The sequence below is a fragment of the Nestor notabilis genome, unplaced genomic scaffold (genome assembly GCF_000696875.1).
Source record: "Nestor notabilis isolate BGI_N333 unplaced genomic scaffold, ASM69687v1 scaffold13088, whole genome shotgun sequence".
Lineage (NCBI taxonomy): Eukaryota > Metazoa > Chordata > Aves > Psittaciformes > Psittacidae > Nestor > Nestor notabilis.
The window spans coordinates 30,273-39,815 of record NW_009940653.1 but is presented as its reverse complement, the minus strand read 5'-3'; the positions used below and the strand labels follow the sequence as shown (position 1 = coordinate 39,815).

At 39.5% G+C, this 9,543-nt stretch overlaps 1 protein-coding gene across 1 annotated transcript in view; it reads left to right on the top strand.

Annotated features, from left to right (window-relative positions):
- Nucleotides 1-9,543, top strand: part of LOC104410336 (putative RNA exonuclease NEF-sp) — a 13,402-nt gene that overhangs the window by 483 nt on the left and 3,376 nt on the right. The window contains exons 2-14 of the mRNA XM_010020470.1: nucleotides 546-672; nucleotides 1,516-1,600; nucleotides 2,919-3,068; nucleotides 3,236-3,324; nucleotides 4,077-4,192; nucleotides 4,933-5,071; nucleotides 5,626-5,720; nucleotides 6,497-6,599; nucleotides 7,190-7,326; nucleotides 7,642-7,750; nucleotides 8,091-8,198; nucleotides 8,320-8,457; nucleotides 8,954-9,046. Coding sequence (XP_010018772.1) covers nucleotides 607-672; nucleotides 1,516-1,600; nucleotides 2,919-3,068; nucleotides 3,236-3,324; nucleotides 4,077-4,192; nucleotides 4,933-5,071; nucleotides 5,626-5,720; nucleotides 6,497-6,599; nucleotides 7,190-7,326; nucleotides 7,642-7,750; nucleotides 8,091-8,198; nucleotides 8,320-8,457; nucleotides 8,954-9,046 — 1,428 coding nt within the window. The 5' untranslated portion in view covers nucleotides 546-606. The remainder of the gene's footprint in view (nucleotides 1-545; nucleotides 673-1,515; nucleotides 1,601-2,918; nucleotides 3,069-3,235; nucleotides 3,325-4,076; nucleotides 4,193-4,932; nucleotides 5,072-5,625; nucleotides 5,721-6,496; nucleotides 6,600-7,189; nucleotides 7,327-7,641; nucleotides 7,751-8,090; nucleotides 8,199-8,319; nucleotides 8,458-8,953; nucleotides 9,047-9,543) is intronic.

Below are 9,543 nucleotides of genomic sequence, written 5' to 3'. Positions count from 1 at the left end.
AGAGTGTTCTGGAGTCTTCTGGAAAAAAAAAACAAAACATTTTAATCAGTTTGCCATTTTTCAGGGCAACTTCTCAGCAATGGAGGGGAAAGGCTGAGGAGGGTATATAACCTTGGGTGGCCAAAATATGGTGAAACGTAATGACTCTTGAAATGAAACTCAAGGCAAAAATGATCCCAATTTAGATTTTTAGTAGTGAATAGAAAATGATTTTGTGAAATCTTTTTGATGCATTAATTCACTAGACTGCATCACTACAGCTGAAGTTACTCGTGTGTATTCACATTCTGATGCATATAAATGAGGTATAAATGTCTTGAAATAGTACTGCAGCACAATTTTGCTATAACTCATTCTTTCTTTGCCTCATATACTGTGTTGCTTTCAGGAATATGTGGTTGTTTGAGATAAGCTATAAAGCCTCTTCTCATTGAAGTCACTTGGCGCTTCGCCATCCAGTGACTTAAAAGCTGGGCTGGTTCCAGCTCTGTTTTTAAGAGTGTTTGATAATTGTTTTGCTTTGATTTTTTCTTTTTTAACTGCAGCTGGTGCCGTATTTCTCACCAAAGCCACCTGGCTGGGGTCGTGCTTATTGTTCTACATGAAATGAGCCAACTCCATTTCTACAAATTCTATTTGCAGTTCAGACACCTCAGGAAAGTGTTCCAGCATGTAAGTCCCCAAACCATATTGCTGTCTTCTAAACTTCTTCCAGTCCTGAAACCATGTCCCAGGCACTAATCGCTGCAGTGAAATTACTGCCTTTTCCAATAGGAAGTGGCCATCTTTGACTCTGAAAGCATGCTAATGAGAGCATCTATTTGTAGCCATTGTTAGCTCAGAACAAAGGCCAAGGCTTTGATATTAGAAGCAGGTTTTTGAGACTTATGTCTTTGAAGCCTTACCAGGTGAAACGTGTATTGATATTTCACTCCTCTGACTGTTATGCTTCCTGCATCTTCAGGATGCCAGTGAGGTTAAAAATATCCCAGTTGATTTGGAATTTACTTTTGAGTGAGTGATGAGACTCTCAGAAGAATTATGGTAGTCTCACTTTATGTCAAGTTTCTCCTATTTCCCAAAAAGATTGTGAAAGGAATTATTTCAGTTTTCTAAGTTAGAAGCAACATTATTGACAGAAGAAAGAAAGAAGTACTTCGATTCAGACTTCTAGAGAATTCTCCCTGAACTGCAGCAAATGCAGATCACAACTTAACTGGAAAGTCTGGTACTTGCTTTAGTTTCTATCCAAGTCTTGAGATTTGCCTTCTTGATCATATCAGGCAAGGCAAATCTGTCCCTTGGTACAAAGAATCCTGTATCGTCTGTCATTAAAACACGTCTGGTGTGTGCTGGGGTTTTTTTTCTTCTTTGGGAAAACACCAAACAGATTTCTACTACCTTTTTATCCATCCTTCTCTAAAACTAGCTGGTTTGGATATCAAGAAACATCTCAGTTGCTCGATATTTCTGCTTCTGTTTTAAAGGCTCTAATACATCTCTGCTTTTTTCCAGAGATTCATATTAACACCTTCAACTAACTTTTTCGCCAGCCTGTATGGAGAAGGAGCAAACCTGAAACCTCAGAACACTGCACAAGGTAGCTTGTTTGGTTTTGCATCATCTCTTTCAGCAGTAATTTATGACTTTGCATCCTGTGCAATCCCAGTATGCTGCTATGGTAAACTTGTTTACAAAGGAAAATGTACAGTGGCATAAACCATGAGACTAGTTACCCTGACTTGATCTGTAACTCTCTGTGGGGCTTATTGTCAGAAGTAAATGCAAAAAGCAGAAAGTTTTTAACATGTTTAATCTAAAATTCTGATGCTTTATTACCCATTTTGTGATTATTTTGTTCTAAGATGTATCTAATAAAAGATAGCTATAAATTAGGTTCAAGTTAAGTACTTACTAATTTCTTCTTAGTTTTCATTATACTGAGCAGCAAACCAAGTTAAAAAGATGGGTGTGTTGACAACTCATTTCCTATTTTTACACTCTTTGTAGAGGTGATTGTAACCCAACAGGCTTGTACAAAACCTGCAAGAGACTACAATGTGAACTTCACTGAAATTACTAAAGTGTAACAAAGAATCTTGAATTCAAGTCCTAAATGGGAGAAAGAACAGCTGTTACTTTCAGTGTATGGGCAAAGTCCTCTAGCATCCTGACTGTAAACCTCACAGATCTGAGATGTCAGGTATATTTTTCTTTTAAGTACAATCTGCAGAGAATCGCCTACAGAAAATTTGACTTTAAACAGCTGTGGATTCTGGTGTCAGTTCAGTGTTTGTTTCTTTGTAAGGCACACTTAGAGCACATTTTCTCCTGATAATACTTGTTGGAAAGAATTTCACAAAGGGGGTAATAATAATAAGAAAAAAAGATTACTTCTTTTAGAGCGTACATGAAGTAACAGATGATTATGTTGTCACGCTTACAAGGCAAGTTTGTTTTCTCCATCTCTGAAAAGAATGTGAGACACAGACGTGTGATGCTTCTGAATCAGCCAGCAGTCTGTAGCTGCAGTGGGAAAAGATTCAAGTATCTGAACATCAAGTATATTTTTCACATATATAAAGTATAGATGCTGTATACATTATATATAGTATTGTATATATATAATTATGCATTTATAATTTATATAGTGTTTCTATAGACACACAATATATGAGACTTAAACTGGAGATATAGAAATGCATAATCTAGAGAGAAATAGAGACAAAAATAAACTGGAGATGGAGAGACAGGCTATTACCTGTCTGTCTATCTATCTATATCTCCAGTTTATTGTTCCAGGCAGTGTTTCCCTTTGAAATGGTGTAGCCTCTTAGTGTGCATACTAATGCAGAAAACTGATTGCAAGCAGGGAGTTGCTATCATCTGACCTTGACAGATGCTTCTGTGTTTTACAGGTTTGATTTCCACTGACAGTGAACGTATTCCAAAAAACTCAGACTTGCAATGTGATCCCATCATTCGGAAATACGGAGAAAAAACCCAAGGCCTTACTAGCTATATTCTAACTTCAGAAGAACAGAGAAAAAATGACTATCCCATAAAAGGTCAGGTTTGGAGGGCTCTTGGTTGGTTGTCGGGGGGTGGTTTTTGTTTGTCATGTTTGTTTTGTTTTTAATTTTGACAGTTGTGATGTGTTTGGTCATACAAGATCAGTGATGAGTTTTAGAAGAGAGAGGTCTGTTTCTTATTCATGGGTGTCTTTTCATTCTAGGTTCCCCTGGGTGTAAGGGCTATATATATACAGAGTGTGATCAGCAGAGGACAGACAGCAGCCCCCTCTTTGGTCTGGATTGTGAAATGGTAAAAATAAATACGTGAGGCCTTAAAAATATAGTCAAGCAACCAAACTCCTACCAGCTCTTCTAAAGTGAGCCAAGCACCCTGTGTATTTGCTAAACCACTTCTGATACATGAGTACCTGCTGCCAGTCCCTTCATTGGTGGCACCAGTGCTAAGGCACCCATGAGAAGGACTCAGGAAGTGGTTCAGGCAATGAGACAGAAATATCTTGAGGAGTACAGCAGAGTTCAATTCTGTGTTGGTTGTAAGAGCAGCAGCTGGATCTGCCAGGCCCACCAGTAATGCTGCAGTAACCCCTGACACTGCTGTGGAATTCCTCCTCCCAGCCCTCCCCCAGGTTTGAGAAAGGAAAGATGCTTCTCCATCACACATCTTTCCTGTTTGGCGTCAGCATTGAGTAACTAATGATACAAGCTGGACTCTGCTTTTAAATTGTACATGTTCTCTGGTGAAGATGCGCTCAGTGACAGCTCTGCAGTGCAGAGCACAGGCTGATTCTGTGAAATCTGCACTTCTTTATAATGGCTTTCTTTGTGTTGTGCTTGCCTGTGTGTTTGCTGTGGTAATGGTGGGCATTTAACAATTAAACCAAAGTATGCTACAGTATAAAACAACTAGTTGTGAGTGGTAGATCTCCAAGTTGAGTAACTCCTTAGTAGTGATGCTGGCTGCAGCCAAAGCGGAAGTTAGCAAAGGTTTTTGAGTAGCAGCATCATGCTGATTCAACAATTGCTTCTGCTTCTTCCTGACAGTGCCTGACTGCAAAAGGGAATGAAGTCACACGTGTCTCTTTGGTGGATGCACAAGGTCAATGTCTCTTGAACGAACTAGTCAAACCTGAAAGCAGAGTAATGAACTACCGCACCAGGTGACTTGCACAGAAGGTTCTTATCTCTTCATCTTTAAGAGCTGCAACCCTTTCAAATTAAGCCTCTTACACAGGACCTTTCAGAAGGCTTTGATTTGCATAGATGCCTACTGCATTTCACTCCCTGTTAAGAATACAGTTGTTGCTATGTGATTAGAATAACCAGCATTATGTATACCCTCAGCTACATAGTGCCTACATGGCTACTAGGCAGAAGCATTACCTTTCTGCAGTGTTCTAGAAAAAATTCTGTTATAAATTAATGATACACAGTGCAAATTACTCTTTACTGCTGGCTATAAAATAAGATGGAGGGTAAGAGTACAGGATTGCAGTCTGCATCTCTCTGCTCCATAGTTAAGTTTGCTTATCTCTACAAAATGAAGAACAGCTCATCAGCTTGTACACACCTCTAGGGCTGGGCTCAGGATTATAACAAAAGCAGGCAAGACTTAAGCCTTTTCCAAAACTTTGCCTGGCTTTATCCAGGAGGTGATGTGCCAATCCCTCAGATTTCTTGGAAGCATCTTCTTCCACCAGCTATAAACTTCCAAAACCGATGTGGTAGCACTCATAGCACTTTGCTATACCTGCAGTATATCCTCTTATGCTGGAACAGAAAGCAGTGAATAGCATTCTGTCATTAGTTACACTGAGTTCATGTTTTACATGCCTTGCTCATCATATTCTCCAGTAGGCTAACGTGTTGCTTTTACCTTATCCAACTTTTTGATTTGAAGATTCTCAGGAGTCACAAAGAAAATGCTTCTTCCAGTGAAAACAAGACTGTCAGACATCCAAACCAGACTAAAAGAAATGCTTCCCCATGATGCAGTATTGGTGGGTCATTCTCTAAATGCTGATCTTCAGGCTTTGGAAGTGAGTATGCTTTTAAGAGTATTTTTCCCAACCCTGTGATACTTCAGACCTGAAAACTCCAAACAATTAATCTTCTTATTGGTGAACTTGTTAATTGATTTTTATTATGAATAGCCTTATGTCTGTAAGGATTTAAAAGAGAAAGACTCTCTACATCTGTAAAACTTGCAATGGCTGTTCAGAACACAAAAGGAAGGGAGGAGTCTGTCCATACATAGATAGAGTTGCACAGAAGCTTCACCTCTGTGCATTAGCCAGATAGATAGCTCTGTCAAGGGAAGAACTGAAGTCCTTCCTATATTTAATTTAACCATCCTAAAATGCTTGAATCATAATTAATCTTTCCAGCCCAACCTGGATCTTCCCAGTAGAATGTTGAAAGGAAAGTTGGGCTTGTTTCATTATTCCCATCTGCTCTCTTGTTGTGAATCAGTTATCTGTCCCTGAGAAACTGGCAACTGAAATGAAAAGGCAGAGGCACAGATAATATTGGAGTTACTGCCTAATTCTGTATGACTGCTGTTCTTAAATGGGTGATGTTTTTCCTCCTCCAGATGATCCACCCCAGTGTTATTGACACTTCATTGCTGTTTGCCAGAAATGAAGGTCGAAGATTTAAGCTCAAATTTCTAGCCAAAGCTGTTTTAGGGTAAGATTATTACTGTATTGTAACAAGAAATATTAGAAACTGTCATGGTGGGTCATACTAAAATTCAAAAGAAAGGAGCAGGCTCTGCAAATAGACATAATAAAGGGGAATTTACTGCCTGCTGGAAACGTCAGGCAGCATAATAAATTGGCTTGTGTTTCAGCAAGCAGGGACGCTGTGACCCGGCCAGGTTTGAGTCCTAACAAAACGACCTTTTCTGCGCGTCTGTAGCAGTGTACTGAATTGTAGAGCAACAAAGACACTCTGGCTCAACAAATGAAACTTGTTGCAGTTAGCAAGAAAGAAAGGCTAATGTATGAAAATATGGTTTACTGACTTAAATTATATTCCTTGGTGTGCTAGCAACCACTGGATAGTATGTCTTAGTGCTACAGTTCTCACCATTCACATAATGACTATTAATATTCTGCAGTGCCAGACTTCTCTGTGTTGTTGGCTACTTCCCTGTCTTTGTGCGAATTGTGAGCTGGGTCATTGGTCAAAGAAGTACAATTAAAAATAGCCATGCAGCAGAGTACCAAGTATTAGCTCTGCTTGTGTCAAACCCAGTAAACAGTGTTTTGCTCAACATTGCAAAAACATTTCTTGCAGTAACTTTTGGGAATATTTCACAAGAATGCTGCTGCACAGAACTGAAATCCTTTTTGGAGAAGGGAAACTCTTTTGCCCGGAAAGGACCCAGTGTAGAAAAGGCAGGATGTTGGTCAGTGTGGATAACAGATAACCTGCCTGTACAACTGATTTTGATGCCGTAGGAAGGAGATTCAGTGTGAGCAGAAGCTTGGGCATGATCCTGCAGAAGATGCTAGAGCTGCATTGGAATTGGCTCAATTCTTTATTGAGCAAGGACCAGCAAAGGTAGCTATATCTAATTAAGATTTCTGCCCTTAATCACAGAACATACAAGTTGTGAAGGGAAAAAAAACCATTTCTGCCTATCCTTTTGTTGATTTAAAAGAGAAAATGGAGCTGTGGTAGAGGCCTCAATTTTGACAGCTTGTTATTTTCAGCATATATCCAGGTATCTCAATAACCTGAGCATTACATGAATGTTTCAGTACTCTAACACTGATGTGAATCAGCATTGATGCTGATCTTGAAGAGGGGTAGTGGGTAAAGAAGCATTGAGACACTTCCAGCTGTCATTTTTCCAGATGAAAGAAATGAGAGACCTTGCATGTTGTGGTAGTGATTCAGCTGGCTTTATGAGTCTCTTGCTTGTGTTGTTGATTTCTGAGAGAACTTTTTTGGAGCTGATTGCTGGTTGATGCTGTGAGTGCTGCATGCTTGGAAATGACAACAGAAAATAATAAGGCAAGAAATTAATGCCCGTGTTTGTTCACTGCTGTGGAGTGTGCCTATGTGACTCATAGAGAAAGCACATGCTTTTTGGTTAGCTACAATTAGCTGAGATGAAAGCCAACTGCTAATCTTCTTCCTTCTCCAAGGTTGCAGAACTAAACTTGGAGATGCTTCTGACAACTGAAAAACTGGCTGAGGACTCACAGAACAAAGCTGCATTACAGCCAGAAGGATGTAGAATCCAGAAACAGTTGAATGAGCCTCCACATTTATCCAAACCATGGTAATAAGATTCTCAAATATGCATGTTTTTTCTTCAGTCAAACCCTCAGTAAAATCAAAGAAGTCTGTTACGTTTTTCAGAAGCCATCAGGATCTTCAGAGAGACACAAATAATTATAGCATAGCACTGATAAACTTAGAAGTTGCATCTTAAATTTCACAAAGCATTTTCTAGGCTTCTTTTGATGTTGAGGACAAGAATATTCTTTCAAATATCTTCAATGAACTGTATAATTTTCCTCTGACAAGCACTTAAAAGCTTTTAATTCACCATATCAATAAGTACTGTGATTCACAGCTTGCTTCTCTCTGCTAGTTTTTTAGACTGCTTGCAAGTGACTGGCCAAAAACCCGTTCTTTTGGGCAGACAGGGACTAGGCTCTTCTGGCCTGTGTCAGAGTAACCTGAGCACTTCAAACAAACAGGTGAGTGGGCTTAGAGTGGGTTGGTCTAAGCAAGCATCAAAGTAGTTCAAAGTTCTTGTTCTGGGGGTGGGTAGATGAGTCCTATTTTAAAAAGCTGACTGACAGTACTGTTAGCAATAGTGTTAATACCAGGTTAGCTAAATCCATTTTAACATTTTGGCAATAAGCTTTGATCTTCTACATCCTCTTATGACTCACTAAAGAAGAATTTCTGCCTGAGGGCTTCCTTGAACAATAATGAAAATTAAAGTTGGGAACTCGGTTCAGTAGCTTTGTTTCTGCTCCTTTGCAGTACAGTTCTATTGTGTGTCTGAGCCTTTGTACACTCTTTTCCCTCCAGATTCTTCAGAGAGCCTTAGAAGATGTTCCCCTGTCCACATTCAGTATCATTCAGTTCAGTTTGGGTCCAGAGTACATTGCATCTCACCTGCTTGCACTTTGTGAACAGGTACTATTTTTTTGAGAAGTCTTCACTGCTGAGCTTGGAAAGAGACATTATTTATCTGGAGGCACCAAGTAGTTGGTTCCTTTGCTTTGTGAAGTTCCTTCTCAAATCTGTGTTCCTACAGGTGAGAAGCAAGCTGACTGACATGCTGACAATTTACGCAGGTCCTTTTGAAGAAGGCTTTTGCCTTCACTCTGTGAAAAAAGAATTTGGGAGGTGTGGACCAATCCAGTCTCTTACAGTGGTAACTGAAACATACCAGGTAAGGAGTGCTCAAAGCATTAAGCTTGCTGCCAGGCAAGGAAGGCTCAAATAATCTCTTGGAAAGATACGGATTAGAACCACTGAAATACCAATTACTCTATTTGGTTTTGTGGTTTTTTTTCATCAGCAACAACAGTTCAGGATATCTAAACGTTGTTGCACAGAATGACAGGAATAAGCAGAGCTCAAGTGGCTTAACTGTGCTATTGAGCAGAGGAGCACTTTGAGCATGGAGAAGCTGAGATGCTTTTTGTCCTTTTTTTTGAATTTATATGCTAAGGCCTTTAATGGCAAGGAAAAACAAAGTTATTAATTGATGAACTAATTGAAGGTTGTTTTTAACAGCTACTGTATATGGAGTGTTTGTTAGATGTATTACCTCCAAACCTTTTTATAAAAAGAAAACATAACTTTATTGAGACCTGACTTTAAAAAAAGGGAGGGCTAATGTGTATTATTGATAAGCCTGAAGTATCTTATCATTCTGTTTCAAGCCTTATGTCTGTATCCAATATGAAGTGCTGGAAGCTGCGCAGCTTGCTGTGGAAAGCCTAAATGGAGCTGAGGTAGCAGGATCCTGCATTAAGGTAAACTAAACAAATAGCAAAAGCCTAAGTTATGTTGTGCACAGGAACAGCATCCAGTATGTCTCTTTTAACATGGACTCACAGCTTAGCATCTAGGCAAATGCTGTCTGTGCTGTTACAAACTCCCTGTCCCTAGACAATTTTGTGCCACTGGCAGAAAGGAAATGGTTATAGCTCCCTTCTTCCCTTTCTGCCTGTCAGCAGAAGGGGGTTAGAAAGCATTGTCCTCCAGCTGCAGCTTCAAAAGGAAGAGCCAAATAACAGGGTGTTAAAATGCCATATACAAAGTACGGAGTTCTTAATTTGATATTGTTTCTGCATTACAAACATAATCTCTTTTCCTTTTTTCATGATTAATTAAGTTAGCCTTCATTAGTCATGTTTTTTTCAAGAGAGAGAAAATAGCTTGTCAGCTCTTGGTAATGGGGGGAAATAATTTACCACAGAAGCTCAGAACACAAAGCTGCTCGGGCTGACGTGCTGTGTTTGTTCCTGCT